Source organism: Dermacentor silvarum, chromosome 5 (assembly GCF_013339745.2).
Source record: "Dermacentor silvarum isolate Dsil-2018 chromosome 5, BIME_Dsil_1.4, whole genome shotgun sequence".
NCBI classification, from domain to species: domain Eukaryota; kingdom Metazoa; phylum Arthropoda; class Arachnida; order Ixodida; family Ixodidae; genus Dermacentor; species Dermacentor silvarum.
In genome coordinates this window covers 15,381,103-15,396,871 of record NC_051158.1, presented here as the reverse complement: position 1 = coordinate 15,396,871, position 15,769 = coordinate 15,381,103, and the positions used below count along the sequence as shown (strand labels likewise).

The window sequence follows — 15,769 nt, the reverse complement described above, 5'->3', positions numbered from 1 at the left end:
CGATTCTAGCGTGAGGGCTTCCGGAAGCCCAGGCGAAACGTCAGCAAAGAGCCGCGGACCCCGAGTTGCGGGAGCGCGATGTTGAGGCCAAACGTCAGCGAGGAGCCGCCGACCCTGAGTTTAGGGCAAACGAAGCGGAACGCCTGCGACAGCGTTGTCTTGCCACAAGCTGCACTTCGCCACAAGCTTCGCTTACCCCCATTTTCTCGACAGGGGAAGGGCTCTGAATTTTGCAGTCTGCTTTCACTCTCTCTCAGCTCTCTCTCCCCCACCTCGGCGAAGCTGCGGACGACGGAATGATCATTATAGCGAGGTTCTAACAGCTCCGCAGTAGAATATCACGCTGTCACGTAGGCTTGCAGGGCGAAACCGAAAGCAATGCTTGCATTGCCCATGGTTTCTCATCAAACCCAGTTATTCCTTTAAAAACTGAAATAAAGTTTTGGTTGGCTGATTGATTGGATCTATTGTTTGATTCATTGATTGGCTGATTGATCTTCATCGTCTTGATATCCTTTCTTTCTCTGTGTATGCCCTTCCACCGGTGCAGGGTAGCAAACCCAACTCCTCTCTCGTTACTCTCCCTGCTTTTTCTTCATCTCACTTTCTCTCTCTCTCTCTCTCTCTCTCTCTCTCATGGATAGTGACCGCAAAAGGCCGGTAGGACAGCTGCATTTTCTCAGGCTAAAGGACCTACCGTGTATGCAATCTGCGTCCTTACAAGCAATAGTGCAGCCAGTGCTACATTTGGGTAAATGCAATTAACGTCATCGCACCCTGCATCCTCGTGTTTTTTTTTTCTTTTTTTAAGTTTCTCTGTGTGTGTGATGCGTGTGCTGATGCCGATACAACTCTCTCTCTCTCTCTCACTTTGCCTCTCTACGTTCGCCGCCTATGAGTGCAACCTCACAAAACCCGAGCACTATTCCGCATTAAAAAAGAATAAATCAGCGTGTTCATCTTTATTTCTGGCTACGGAAAGTACATTCCGCCCCACCTCCACCTCCCCCCCCCCCCCCCCCACACACACACAGAAAATATAATGAAATGTTACTTGAGCTATCGATTCAGTAGTACAGCAAATAGCATTTCCAAGTACCAAATTCAGCGTATAAAAAAATGATACATTGGAGGCATTGTGGGGTTAATCTACAGCCGTGTCACATCTACATATTCGATACAGGCAGTGCTCTTATTGGTCGTACTATCCTCTGCCTTTGATCGCGTGCTGTTCCTGCCCCAATGATTGTCCTGCCTTACCGGCCTGACTTGCTGCGACCGCCTTTCCTTTTTTTTTTCCCCAACAGTGCCCCGGCGAAGAATGCACCGCCTTGTTCAGTGACACCTGCGCCGAGGGCTACCGCTGCGTCCTGGACAACGCCGAGCAAAGCTTTGAGAACGGCGGCACTGGACACTGCAAGGTTTAACCGAGGAAAGCCTGACCAGCCCAACTGCTAGGCGGTTATGGAGCGCTTGCGGCGCATCACGGCCCGTATTCAAGAAAGGTTCTTACGCTGCTAAACTCCATAGGAACAAGAACAGCCCAACAGAGGCAGCAAACATGCCATTAGCGAAGGCCACCGACAATCTGAAAAAGTTCTTATGAACAAAAACCTTTGTTAATTCGGCTCCAGGGGCCAGATTCACAAAGCTTTTCTTTCGTTAGTGCTCTTTGCCATTGGCCGGTCACCTTAGATAATAATATGTCTTGCATCCGGATTGGCTGAAATTCTTTCTTAAGAACAATTGTAGCGTAAGAAGTTTTTTACGAATTCGGGCCCAGATTCCCTCGTTAAACGCAAACTTCGTTTCTGTGGCGTTTAAGAGGGCCAAAACGGTTGTATACACTTCTCGTTGTATCTTCGACGCTATTCTCGCAACCATGTTAGTGTTAAAGAGACACTTCAGAAAGACACCAAAGTAGTTCTGACTGATAAAATATTGTTTCCAAACTTTAGGTTCGTTATTTTCGAGGTAATGTGTTGATTACCGGAAGATAAATTTATGTCGGTGAAAATTTTGTTTATTTTTATAAATTTCACGCCGGAACACCGACACCTCTACGTCACAGTGATGTCATGAATTTCGAAATAGCTAGACCGCTGTTGCGTAGGAGAAGTTCTCTAAACTTGCAAAGTTCGCAGCTTTGTTGCTCTGTAATACAATGTATTCCCCATTTACCGAATAACAAGTTTGCTAGGCCGAAACAGACGACATCAAAACACACGCCTTCAAGGGGAGTTGGTGCGGAAACTTCAAGACGGCGTCACCACCAGTGTTATTGTGATTGCATCTTTTCTGACCTAACAAGAGCTTTCTCATGGTACAGGCTTTATTTTGCTATTTGTAGAAGTGTAATTTACTTATATAAAGCTCAAGGTAGCCTACTCTTCAGTGTCCCTTTAAAGAAGATGACTGACTGCTTCGAAAATATTAATAAATACTTTGTACAAACGATGACTTCGCTTCGTGGCTGCTGAACATTTTTCAGGGCTGATATGACGGCTCCCAGGTAAACGGTTCCGTATATGCTAGTTTCTTCGTGATCAAGATGAGAAGTTGCCCTGCATATTTGAACCAAACGCAAAGAAAACACGATCACACACATTCAGGATGATGGCTTCCAGATGGGGGTCTTTGTACACCCAGAACCTCCACCAGGGGAGGTAGTTCGCCTGGTGGACATGTCCAATTCGTCTGCTGTTGAAGTTCTCATTGGCTGGGCTTGGGTGCGCTTCAGCAGGAGCCAGCCGCCGCAGCCAGTCAGCACTTCAGCAGCACACGAAATGGACATGTCCACTGGGCGGACTCTTACAAAATACCTCCCCAGATGTCACGTTGAGCTGACAGTGCCTATAGTGATCTTGTGTATGGCTCCCGTAGCCCTAAGCAGGAACATCAACGTTGATCACGAAAAAAACACGGCGGTTATGATGAACGGGCAGAAAGAACCAAGCTGTCTATTGGGCGAACTTTGTGCCTGGAAAGTCTGTAAATGACAAGCAAACGGCGATCAACTTTGGCACTGTTATCGCAATCGAACGGCACTGCTCGGGCCTGCGCCCTACTCATACGTGCCTCGTCGTACGTTCAAGAGCAGCACCAGTGGTGCTCGCGTTCATTCGAGAATGTTTTACAGCATTCGCAGCGCACGCTTATGATCTCAATACGTCGACGCCATGATGACGCCGTGGCTATGCATTCATTTCGGCGACGTTAGCCTGAACGAAGCACGCAAACAAAGAAACAAAATAGACGAAACGAGCTCTGGAGCTCGTCTATTGCGGTTATTAATGCGCAAGCATCATGTGCCCCATTATGCGAAAATCCGGCAGAGGTGTCGGCGGCGTAACCGAACGATGGTACCAAAAATTACTGACGGCGCAAAGAGTAAAAGCACGTCAAAAATGTTCGGATTGACGTCAAATTTCTCAGGGAAGTTCCTGTAAAAAAAGTGAATCAATGGCATTGAAAAGAAGATTTGGTACATTTCGGTCTGGGTGGAATTCGAACCCGGGCGTCCAGGGCGCGAGACGAGCACGCTTGCCCAACGTCACGGCGGCTCCATGGTTCTGGCTGACCAAAGGTGTACAGAGTGCGCGCGTCATTGGGCACGTGACGGCGCAGCCAATGGGGAGGAAGTGGCGCCACGTCACCAGTGTATAAAATCAGCGCGCTGCCTCCCGCACGTCACTTGCTCTTCGGATTTCATCGGTGCTGCCTCTAGTGTGATGGACTTTGAAGCGTCTACCTCAGCGGCAGCTGTGAAACGTGGTCGCCCACGAAAGTACGCCTCAGAAGAAGAAGCAAGGGAACACAAAAATGCCGCGTGGCCAGAAAAGAGGCAGGCGCTCGCGGTAGCTAAAACCGCCACCAGCATGTATCCAAAGGAACGCCGTGCAAGTTTACAACGTGCACGACGTTGTAATATCGTTCTGCAGCAACGTGGTACGAATGTTTCCGGTCTGTAGCCAACGTATACGCAAACACACACACCAAATCAGCAGAAAGAACGTTAATGCATGTTGAAAGCATCAACCGAGAACATTTCCCCGAGGAGACCACAATGTTTTCGCATTCCCACACGTCAGCAGTCTTAAGTGTCTCTCCCAAATTTTCTTTTCATTGCGTGAATCACGTTTTCTTAAATTCGGCCCTGGCATTACAAATGCAAGCTAAACCCCTAGTTAAAGCTGCAGATTACGTAGCGCGTCACGGACAAGGACACGAGGAAGAGACAAGCGATGCGCACACTTCCTTGTGTCCTTGTCCGTTACGTGATATACGTAATCTGTACCAATGGCACGTCAACAGGCCCTAATAGCAACCTTAGTAACGTCAAGTTACAGCTCTGCAATCGCGAGCTAAACTCCGCCGTATACTGCTGCTTGCCAGCAGTTGTCCTTCAACTGGTTATCGGTGAGAACTGCTGTAGTTTATTCTCCCATGCGAGAAACCAACCCGACACGTAACATCTGGTAACCCTTACATGGACCATGCATACTAAACGTTATTTTCGCCTATTCTGTCAGTCTGCTTTCGTGTGGGCGCCTTTCTAATTTCAGCGTGGTCCCGATAAAAGCCGTCCTTCGTTGTCACTATCGTAAAACATCTCGACCTGTTTGTTTTTCCGTTCGCTCATATATAAGGCAGTTCTAAGATGCGGGCTTGGTAGAACTTCTTTTCGATTTCAAGCGAGAAAGGACAGATTGTTCAGCTGCGTGAAGTGCGACAAACAAGGTGAGATGTCCTCCAAATTTTCGGACTTGCAGTTTTATACAGGTAGCTTCTGCTTAACGCATCGAAACACGAACACGCCTTGATATCGTTCGCTTCTTGGTGTCAGAGTTTCGCACCAACTTAAAGAAGAAAGCGGTTATTTCACGCAGAGAGAAATAGAAACAAAGGAAAGGCAGATAGGTAAACGAGAAGTAGGGTTTGCTACCCTGCACGGGGGAATGTAAAGAGATAGGAAGAGACAAATAAGAGCCTAAAACGAGAATCGGCGCACAAAATTGAAGCGGCCCACGTCAGTATGGCAACCTGCGGGCTTTTTCTGCGAAGACTTTCAGTAGTTCTTAAAGATCATCCGTGTCAGATAGCGCAGATGGGGGTCCTTGAGTCCTTGAGCTGGTCTACTCGAAGAGGCGGACATTGCTTGTGCAAGAAATTGAAGTGCCTAATCCCTAATTACCAAAATATCACTAATTAAGTTTTTAACTAATTAAATTACGTTACACATTGTAATTTTCAAACCTTAGCTCGTGAGACTGCAAGACATTTTCACTTGAAAATAATTATGTGAATAACATCATTTTCGAGATATGCACCATCAAACTTGCTGTTAAAATGCACTGTCATTCCACTTGCTTTTTCAAGAAAACGCCGTTTTATGCATCGAGGCACGAAAGTAAGCTGCAACACCAGTGTATTTCTTCTTAAAGTTCGAGAATTATATTTCGAAATTGGTGCCATCCTGAGAATTCGTTCCAGTTGGAGCTACCTCGCGAACGCCCAGGCTACAATTTATAAATTGCAATATGTGCTGTAAAGTAATTAGTTAGGAACACAATTCGTGAATTTTTGTTAATTATTCAATTATGCATTTCGATTTCTCACCTAGATAATGTACGCCTGTTTAGGCAATCCAGCTCAGAGGTTATAATTGCGCTATCTGCCACAGATTATTCTTAAATATTACTGTAAGTCTTCTCAGCAACACCCGGTATATCACTGGCCCCTATACCGCAGGAAGCGAACTAACGCTCTGGCTACATTTACCGCATGACGTGTGACGTGTTTCTCGTCCTTGTTCTGACGGTGGCCTGTTGTGCAGTGTCTCTGCATTTCGGTACTGCATACCGCGGGTATTCCACTGAAAAATGGAAGCCTCTTTGGCCTCTTTTTGTAAAGGTGGCGGTGATTGAGCCATTGCTGTTGCTATTGGAGGCTTGCAAGTACTGGATTGAGAGCGTCCAGTACTTGTAGTCAACTGCGAGCTGCCAGCGGCTGCATGCTCGTCAGCAATACGTTAAAAGCATTAACAAGTGATTTCACTGTTGCAATAAGTAGCTTGTCTTGGTCTTCCTCAGGGCGGGCAGCAGGTACAGGTCGTCGGGACTCCTCTGTGCCCTAATCACCCTGAAAAGCCAATTGATGTAGAAAGAGACTCGCACTTTACGTTACAACATAGTGCACCGCTTAATTACTCTCATAACAGCACTGGTTACTGTAGTAACAGATTGCAGTTTGTAATTCATCCTGTACTGAGAGCGTTATGGCCAACGATAGTTCTTAAGCATGGCACTTTCAGTGTCACATGCTCGGCTATGCTCGTCGCCAACCGATTCTCGACGCGCATTAGGTTGTTTCAATGGAACAGGGTTTCCAGCAGAAAAACACTGACACATACGGCAGGGAAGAAGGCACGCGACACATCACTTTTCAATATCTACGTGTTTTTTTTTCCGCACTGGCTAGAATATGACGAAAACGTAGTTCGGTATATTATGACTTTCAGCGAGCTGGACGCTTCTTTGATGATCCACTCAGCATGTCTGTTAATAAAGCAGGAATTTTTGCCGCAACCTTAAATTCAGTGCCTAGAAAAACGAAACGCCTGTCCGCACATATGCGGCATATTCTGGTGAAAAGTGTACATAGCTCTGCTAATGGATAAAAATTTGTGATATGAAACAGTTTCTCTTGAAAAAACAAGATGGCTTACGCTCTTCTACAAATGCTGTACGTGTATGTGCTCGTCACTAGTCAGCACGTGTAGAACACAAATGACCAGATTAGGCAGGGCATTTTTTTCTGCCCAAAAATACACCATGTGAGATAGAATTAACATTACGTAAAACAATGAAAGGGGCTGGATGGTGGACGTTCATCATTCGTCACGTCCATCACTCGCTTCTTCCGTCTTTGTAATCATTTTGTTAGTGTAAACCTCAGCGGAAAACGTAATCATTTAGAATTAACAGTTTTCAATTATGTCTCTTGACTTTTATTAGGGCTTACCACAATCTGTACGCAGCTACATGCTATATATCATGTGTTCGCACTTTGACGTAATCTGTTCAAATATATTTAAACAAAGTTTATTAGCTGACGTGACCACTGACACTTTCTTTTATTTTCTGAACACGCCCACGCGAAGGTAACGTCACCAAAAGTTTCGGAAAAATCGAAAGAAGTCATTTGATGTTGTCTGTCTTCTTTGCAGTGTGAAGATGAAGGTCGCTTTGGTTTTCATGCTTTTCATCGCCATCGCTGTTTTCAGGTGAGACGCGCAGCGCAGCTCCAAAATTAACTGAGATAATCGACCCACGGTTCTCAATAATAGTCTTGAGGCGACTTGATGTGTCAGTATTTGCGGTAAGATGAATTCCTGCACGTTAATACATTCCTGCAAAAATGTTAGGCCTAACGTTCAGAGACAGGAAGAGAGCGGTGTGGATCAGAGAACAAACTTGGATAGCCAATATTATAATGGACAGCAAAATAAAAAATTCAGCTGGGCAGGTCACGTAATGCATAGGATGTATTACGGGTGGACAGAGTTACAGAATTGATACCAAGAAAAGGGAAGCGCAGTCGAGGACGGCAGAAAACTAGGTGGGGTGATGAAGCTAGGAAATTTGCAGCCGCAAGTTGGAATCAGCTAGCGCAAGACAGGGGTCATTGGAGATCGCAGGGAGATGCCTTCGGCCTGCAGTGGACGTAAAAACCAGCTGCGGTGGCTCAGTCAGCTAAGGCGTTGCGCTGCTGAGCACGAGATCGCGGGATCAAATCCTCGGCCGCGGCGGCCGCATTTCGATGGAGGCGAAATGCAAAAACTCCCGTGTTCTTGCGTTGTAGTGCACGTTAAAGAACCCCAGGTGATCAAAATTAATCCAGAGTCCTCCACTACAACGTGCCTCATAATCATAACTGGGTTTGGCACGTAAAACCCCACAAACAAAAATAGGCTGATGATGATGATGAAATTCCTGCAAATGCAAGTCAATGAAGGTCGAGTGGACTTGGTCATACAGAAGGCACTGCCTCGGAAATGTGCTCCTCAACAATAAATGTGGACGTCGTAAACAGTCGCTTGCCCGGCGCAGTTTCTGTTACAGTATCAGTCTGCCTGAAACATCGCTCTCACTTTTCGTTGGGTCGCATGCTGAAGCAGCGACTTGAATAAAATTTCATCGGATTTCAAAGACGCTAACGCTGTCTTTCCCAGTTATTAATTATAAATTTTTTTCATGATCGCCTAGTGCACTTTGGCTTGAGAGGACTCATGCACTTATGTGGAGCGGACACAGAAACGAGTCCCTCATGTGGAGAAGACAAATAAACATGTCCCCTCTTTCGTTCGGCTATAATTGCGCGATAAAAATTTCACCGACGATTACGATACTCCCTAATGCGAAATTTAAGCGCAGCTGTATACGTGTTTTTATTTCGCGATATATGGGCTGGCACGGACAAGCTGTCTCGTGCGGCACGTTGCAAACGGAGCGAATTGTGGCGCGACTGCCTCTCTAATCTGGAGATAACGAGAGCCAGCGCATGGGGGACGCGTGGGCGCGTCGTCTGCGAGGTCGCAGACGACGCGCGCTACTCTGGCGCCATCTCGTAGCCATCGTCGCCGCACTACTCTTTTCTTCTCACGCTTTCACCATACCCTCCTCCTCCGCTTTCCTCCTCGCGTCTTTCATCCCCCGCTTCGCTCCGCGTTCGCGTTCATCATACGCTGTGCTCGTTCGCTCAGTTACGCCGATGTTCGCCACAGGAACGGCTGCCTAAGAGATGCGCTTTAAAATTTCTTGCAACACTCGCGCCATCTTTTCTTACAGTGTGTCCGGAACGTCACCTCCCCACTGTGCCGCCGTGACGTGTAACCCAGAAGCGTGCGAAGCAGTTAACTGCACCTGCGGAACCTACAAGGACCAATGCGAGTGCTGCGACCACTGCCACAAGGTACGCGGAAATGCAGACACAAATGACTGAGCACGCAAGCTCCTTTATAGAAAGTACAAAACCAGAGGAGAAACGTTTTCGCGTTTTCATGGCATGAAAGGTAAACATTTTTTTTTTAAGCTGGAGAGAAACAGAGCTTATGTTTTATATTTGCTTACGAGACTGACCTCTGCCCGGCACTTCTCATGTTAAACCACTAAGCAGATATTCACACGCGAAAGCCAAGGATCAGATCTAAATTTGTCACGGTAAAGGACCTTCTTCACATCCAATAATACGGTAATACGGAAAATGTTGTACACGTGGCTGTAAAGATACCTACGAAAAATACGAAGACGATGATAAAGAGGATCACCGGCGTAAGAAACACAATAGCGTCGTCAAAAAATAATGCGCCAAGAGGAATTCTTGGCGCATTATTCCTATAACATTAGACTCCACTACGTCAGCCTACGAACAAGCGACTTTGCCGATGAGCGGTCCTCCTTCTAGCGCATGTAAAGGAGAGTTGGAACTGCGCATACCCCAGTACCATGCTAAGTTACAGTTCCCTTGGTTTGGTATGGTTTTCCTTTACTGATGGCACATACCAATGTGGGCGATTGGACAAGACTCGGATGTTGCAAGGAACGATGTTTAGTTACTAAAAACAACTGGATTATTTCGCAAGAAAGGATTGAAAAATAGCGTACAATAAATTTATCAAGAAAATCGCCTCAAAACAACTAAATATTGCTTTACGCGTGAGCAAGCATCCCTATGGCGATGCCAAAGACCGGAGGCGTTCAGATAAAAAACAAAAATAAAAAAACTCCGTAATGGAAAAAATGATACCAAGTTGTCTAAACGACGTTTCTAAAATATTTTCCCATAAAGATGACCAACGGCGACAGAATGATAAAAAAAAATGATCCGTCGTCGCATTGTCTCCACAAATTGAGCTCAGGGGGGAGGGCGTCATACTAGCCCTATGACAATAAAAATTTAGGGCAGGTATCCCCCGGCAAATATGGAGTAAATTTGCTTCAGTTTCTCGGGTGTGAAACGAATTCTTCTGCCATAGAAATTGCCGATACTCGGCGAAACATAGCTGGGTCGAAAATGCCTTGAATCACAACGCGTCTCCTGAATCTGGCAGTAGTCATGCGCGTTGACTTACGCAGAAAGTACAGATAGCACATGGCCGCTGAAGTCTTCTTTCGGGAGGCCTTTTCGTCCACAAAAGAAAATTGTCAGTTTCGCCCGAAGGCGACGCAGTGAAATCGGCAGCAAGATTTTAGCGTTCAACTGGAGGCGTCTCAGAACGTTGGCGTCACGAAGAGAGTGCCAGCAGCGTTGCAAGCGTCACGCCTCGACCAAAGGGCAGCCATCGGCATTGGTTAGCGTCCAAAAAACGATTACACGAGACTAATACTGTCTCCTTATTCTTGTACGCCATGCTCAAATTGTTGTACACTGCTGTCGCCTTTGGACATTGTTGCATGTACCCTCCATTGTGATGCCACCCAGGCGCGGTGGGTAAAAAGAGTAAATGACTAAATAAATATAAAAATATTTAGCTTGACGTTCACCACGGCGTGGTATGCACGAAGTACTGTTCAACAGGAGCGCTAACGTGTCCACGCACAACTCCCACACCAGCCGTGGAAGCCAAAACGTTGCTCCGGCAGAGCGGGGCGGCACATGCGTCCATTTGGCTTAGTCACTTTTGGAACCAAACGCACATAGCGTCTTTGGAGGTCTTCTAATCCTCCACGCACGGGTAGCGCATGCGCCGTCGAAAGCAGGACAGCGCGACAACAACGGCGACGGCACCGACGCGCCTCGAGAGCCCATGTAACTGCTATCGCAGTAATAAGCTCGTATGACAAAATGTGAGAATAGCTATTAGCTGCGAACGACGAGCATGACAATAGCGAATCTCTTCTTTTATTATTGCGATAGCAATTATATGGACACTCCAAAGCAGATTTCTGCCGTCGGCGTCGCCGTCGCCGTGAGGTTCCGTATGACGTCAATGGAGATGAAATCGTCGCCGCGCGCCGCCGAACGCTGTGTGTGCGAGTGAAAGGGCGCGAGGGACGCGCGCTTTCACGGGTATCATCATCATCGGGGAGTGAACGCACGGCGGAGAACAAACGCGCGTTCTGCGCCGTGCTCCCTTAAGGGCTGCAGAAGTAGGCGTCTCTTTCCTCCTTTACAATCACCATATATGTAGAGCAAACGCGCCTTCTTCCGACGCGCGAAAGGCCGAGGGGGGAGGACGAAGGAAGGGAGGCGACGTTCAGCTGCGGCACCAAGTGCCTATTTATATCAGAGGCTCCGGCAACAGTCACCAACACCGCACGCATTTTGTGCGAACGCGGGCAAAACGCCGATGGCGTCGACAACAGTTCTGCGTGTTGCCGGTGCTGCTGCATGTCCAAGTTTATACAGCTGATAAAGCTACTATCATTACTCCGTATAGCTCTCTACAAATTTGCTATCGCAATTGATGCTTCGCCTTTCAGGTGAAACTGCGACAACTATTTAAACTGTCGACATTGATGAAGTTGTTTTGCGCAGGGCTAATACCACCACTAGAAATTCAGCCAGAATTATACTGCATGGTATGAATTCAGGAATCCCAATTGAGAATGACCAGTTACGAGCAGAAGAGCAAATTCCAATACCTTATTTTTCTTCGCACTTTGAGGCGTCTGTCGCAATGATAGCGTTTATCGCGAGACTTTGTAAATGATTTTCTTACATACAAATAATATAATACTGGTGAGTTATTCTATATTGTACGGTTAAATGCCATCCAAGATTATTTGCAGGGGCCCTCGCACACGTAAATACGTGTTACCTCCCTGAGATGCGTACATTTACGAGATTATAAGTTTGTACTTCGACCACCTGAAATGTAAATAACCAAGACCAGTGTACTCCAAAATCTAACGCAGGCATTTCTTAAGTAATTTTCCGTACTTTCCTTTTTTTTCATGTTGTGTACAAATAAACGATCAAAATTCCAGTCTGTTGAACGTTTGGCCGAATGTCTCGTCAACGAAGCAAAATACGCTCGAGCGCTACAATTGCCGACCTTATTACCAGGCTAACCCGCGCCTGCCGCAACTATCACCACAGTGATCGCCACCGTCAAGCTGATCCCTAGCCCTCTCCGATTCGACTCGGATCGCCACGATACAGAGTCAGATAAAGCGTGCCCAAGCTGGGCGTACAGCCGCTCGCCAGAACAGTCGAAGGCCGGAAGCGGAAACAGGTCAACGCTTCTTCTCCTGCAAACAAACATGGCGGACCACAAGACACGCGCTCACTGCGGCAGACGCCGCGTAAACAACGCAAGTTACAGCAGCCACGTGACCACAACTCTGCCAGATCTCGGCCGAGCTCCCAGGTCGAAGCGCTCTGGAGCGCTCGAAGGCGACCACCCCTATGTACCATAAAGCGCCCGACCTACTGTGACCGCTTTCTCTATCGTGTACTCTATTTTTGCAGTGTCCAAATGAAGTGTGTACCAGCCTGCCCAGGGACCCTTGCACGGAGGGCTACCACTGCACCCTGGACGATGCCGAACAACACTTCGTGACTGGAGGCACGGGACACTGCAGGCCCCATAACGAAACAGCCACCCCAGTCCTCCACCACACCCATGAGGAACACCACAGCTAAATGCGTTTGCAAGAAGTGTCCCCCTATAGACCCGCGGCATCTTGCTATAACAGTATATTTCTACGTAATAGTTGCCACTTAGTGCTTTAGAAGAAAAAGAAAAAAAACGTCGTGATAATAAAGGTACAACTCAGCGTCATCATTTGTCTGGACTTTCCATCAATCGTTGTCGTCATCGTACTTCCGCTGCATGCACTTGAGTCAAAAGAAATAAACGGACACCGCAACCAGAAAGGTGTTGTTAATAAGCACAATATCCCTGTCAGACGGGCACTACAAAGCCCTTGCACTAAGGGACAACTTCTGGAAAGGCGTTCACACGAGACGACACTTAACAAATGAGTATTTCCTCCTCTCTGGTAAGGGTCCCTTGCGGAAAGGGACACGTTCGAACTACTTTCATGGCGTAAAGGCGTAGCCTCGTACGCATCCCATCAATAACACGAAAATGTGGTCGAAACACTGTAGTACTGTAGTCTAATTGGAGTTAATTTGTTCGCTTCCGAAAAAATGTGTATGCATGCGTTGGCATTATGTCGCACCTCTTTGAGGTCCGCGATCCACGACTTAAAGGGAGACTAAAGGCAAATATTATTTCAACCTGATGTTACAATATCATACCAGAAACCTGGAAACGCTTGTTTTGTGGCACGAAAAGACTTATTTTAAGAGAAAATCGCGTCTGAAGCGTCCGCGTACCTCTAACGCAATAGAAATCGCCCGCCCGAGCGAGGAGTGGTGACGTCATGGCCATATAGTGACGTTGTGCCGCCGGCGTGTAAAACGGCGCCCGCAGACGGCGCTACGGCTTTTTTTTTTTTTTTCGGAAAGCGCGAACGCGTGGCTAGAAACAGAGCCAAGACAGAGCCGACGGCAGTGCGAAAGCCATGGAGGAAGAAAAATATTTCCTACATGGCGAAAGCGGAAGCATGGTGGCTAGCCACGATAGCGGAAGGTAAAGCGCGCGCCGAATTGTGAACACGGTGATCGTCGACGCTCGTCGCAATGGACCAACTAGTTGACGACCCTGACAACGACACATTGGCTCGCGATGCTGGGCTCGATTTTAGCGATTTAAGCTCTGATGAGAATGACATGCTCCTCAGGGCTCGCGCTACCGGCGTCGTTGCCTACTACGAAGACGGTCTCGACACGGACTCTTCTAAGCACGAAAGCAGCCAGGGCGTGGGCGGCGAAGCTGGTCACCGTCTGGACGTGCCGTCGCGACTCTCAAGCTGCTAGCAAATTCAAGTGCGAGTTTAGCGAGCCAGCAACACCAGCGCAGCACTACGCGATAACGAAACTTCTGAAACTCGAAAGCGCGCGAGGAGCAGAGTCGAGCGAAAACGAAACCTATTGACCGCCCGCGTCTTTATCAAGTGTAACACCAAAAAGGTATTTTTTTCTACGAATCTAATAATAGTAAAGTAGCATTTTCTTCCGTCTTATAATCCAACGAAACAATCGTTTAAATATAAGTGGTTGAGTACTAGTGACAGAATTTTTTTTTTAGGAGTGCCTTCGTTATCGGGTAAGTACCGGAATGTCCCTGGGGAGTCTCTTATCGTGTCCTGCATTTACCTCAATTTCTCGATTACTAAAGCTCTGTTCGCGATTATACTGACGCCTTAGACGTTCTAGAGCATTTCTCTATCACTTTGGCTTGACCTTTTATTTGACTTTAGTGTCCCTTTAAACAGCGTTCACCACATTAAAGCGGGTTGTTCAGGCGCTCACTCGACACATGCCCTGCCTCTTCAAGGAACGAAGCGCGATTGACGACGGTCCGGAGCAGACCACCGTTAGTTGCGCTATACAGAGTGTCCCAACAAACATGCTGGACAGAACCAAACTAATGTCGTTTGCCGTCGCTTGGAGATACCCAAGATTATTTTTTGCATTCCGCCTGATTACATAATGTTTTAATTAATTTGTAAACTTCTTAAATATTATAGTTAGATTAAAAGTGTAAATGAGAAAATTGTACAGCAACATGAGCAACTCCCGATACAGCTTTCTGTTGCTCAATGCATGCTACACAAACGTGTTTTTCCTAGCGTGAAAGAAGCCCGCGAATGCACGCAATGTGCCTGGAGAGGCTAGGAGAATTTTGTTCTTGGTTTAAAGTACGGCGCATGTGTAACTGTAAACAAGTGGTTTACTCATAATCTTGTCATCCTATTTCGAGAAATTCGGCACTAAATTCATCTAGACCTTTGTGTCGTCCCAGACGGTCGAAGGCAACCTTCAAGTGTGTTTCGAAATCACAGAGATTGCGTGAAAATACAGGATGCAGGTGCAACACGGTAATTTACTATACGTAATTTCATATTCGTATCTGCGTTTAAGCAATGAAATGCAGTTTTTACCATAGCAAGCATAAGGAGGTGATGGAGGTAATGATTTTTTTCACGTACATGTAGACGCTGCTTTGGACATCTGACCGTCATATTTAAACTTTAAAAATTGTTTTTCAAGTTCATAACGTAGCCGCAGACAATAAAAACCACCTTAAAGAACGATTATGCCGATGTGACAGTGATAAGATTCAACGTCCCGTAAGAAAACCTTCCAGAAATAAAAATGAACACCAATCTAATAGACTCGATCAGACATTAAAACAATGCCTCAGCAACGTGTTCTTCAAGTACGGAGGTCAACGGCTGAAGCATGATGCGATATAGCCCTGCGTCACACTCTTAATATTGTTCGACATAGGTTACATTAAGTAAATGGAACATAATCGCAAGTGTGTTCCAGTTACTAAGAAAAACTTGTGTAGTACGGAATTAAGTGTAGCGCTGGGTCAACGCATAAAATTTTAGTCGTTGATCGTCATACGAGCGTATTTGATCAACGCGTTATTGAGGCATGGTTTACGACGTGTGCTCGTGTCTACATGTTTCGGACCGATTTTATTGCGATAGCAATTATATGGACACTTCAACCGGATTTCTGCCGTCGGCGTCGTCGCCGTCGCCGTGAGGTTCCCTATAGATAAAATCTTCGCCGCGTGCCGTATGCCCGAGCGGCAGCGTGCGGGACGCGCGCCATCACGGAGAGCGAACGCAATCAATCTCCCACGCGCAAGAAAGGAAGCGGAAGCCAGCGCCGGAGGGAG

At 46.9% G+C, this 15,769-nt stretch overlaps 3 protein-coding genes across 5 annotated transcripts in view; 2 read left to right on the top strand and 1 right to left on the bottom strand.

Annotated features, from left to right (window-relative positions):
- LOC125945437 (lysosomal alpha-mannosidase-like) overlaps window positions 1-15,769 on the bottom strand; it is a 252,278-nt gene that overhangs the window by 147,273 nt on the left and 89,236 nt on the right. The window lies entirely within an intron of this gene.
- The window catches only part of LOC125945543 (8.6 kDa transglutaminase substrate-like), a 42,365-nt gene that overhangs the window by 4,644 nt on the left and 21,952 nt on the right, over window positions 1-15,769 (top strand). Inside the window, exon 4 of one of the 3 annotated variants that reach the window (XM_049667424.1) lies at window positions 1,308-2,186. The exons of the other annotated variants lie outside the window; for them this stretch is intronic. Within the exon in view, the coding sequence (XP_049523381.1) occupies window positions 1,308-1,427 (120 nt within the window). The 3' untranslated portion in view covers window positions 1,428-2,186. Of the gene's footprint in view, window positions 1-1,307; window positions 2,187-15,769 lie in introns of those variants that run through there. 3 annotated transcript variants of the gene reach the window in all.
- On the top strand, window positions 4,634-12,787 carry LOC125945540 (single insulin-like growth factor-binding domain protein-2). The gene is made up of 4 exons (XM_049667418.1): window positions 4,634-4,740; window positions 7,229-7,285; window positions 8,850-8,973; window positions 12,475-12,787. Exons 2-4 carry the CDS (start codon window positions 7,236-7,238, stop codon window positions 12,646-12,648), a joined length of 348 nt encoding a protein of 115 aa, XP_049523375.1. The 5' UTR covers window positions 4,634-4,740; window positions 7,229-7,235; the 3' UTR covers window positions 12,649-12,787.

Bases quoted from the DNA above. Each gene is read 5' to 3' on its own strand.
- LOC125945540 (XM_049667418.1), top strand. From the start codon at position 7,236: ATGAAGGTCGCTTTGGTTTTCATGCTTTTCATCGCCATCGCTGTTTTC. The intron at 7,286-8,849 runs GTGAGACGCGCA...CTTTTCTTACAG, and splicing joins ATCGCCATCGCTGTTTTCAG to TGTGTCCGGAACGTCACCTC. The intron at 8,974-12,474 runs GTACGCGGAAAT...CTATTTTTGCAG, and splicing joins GCTGCGACCACTGCCACAAG to TGTCCAAATGAAGTGTGTAC.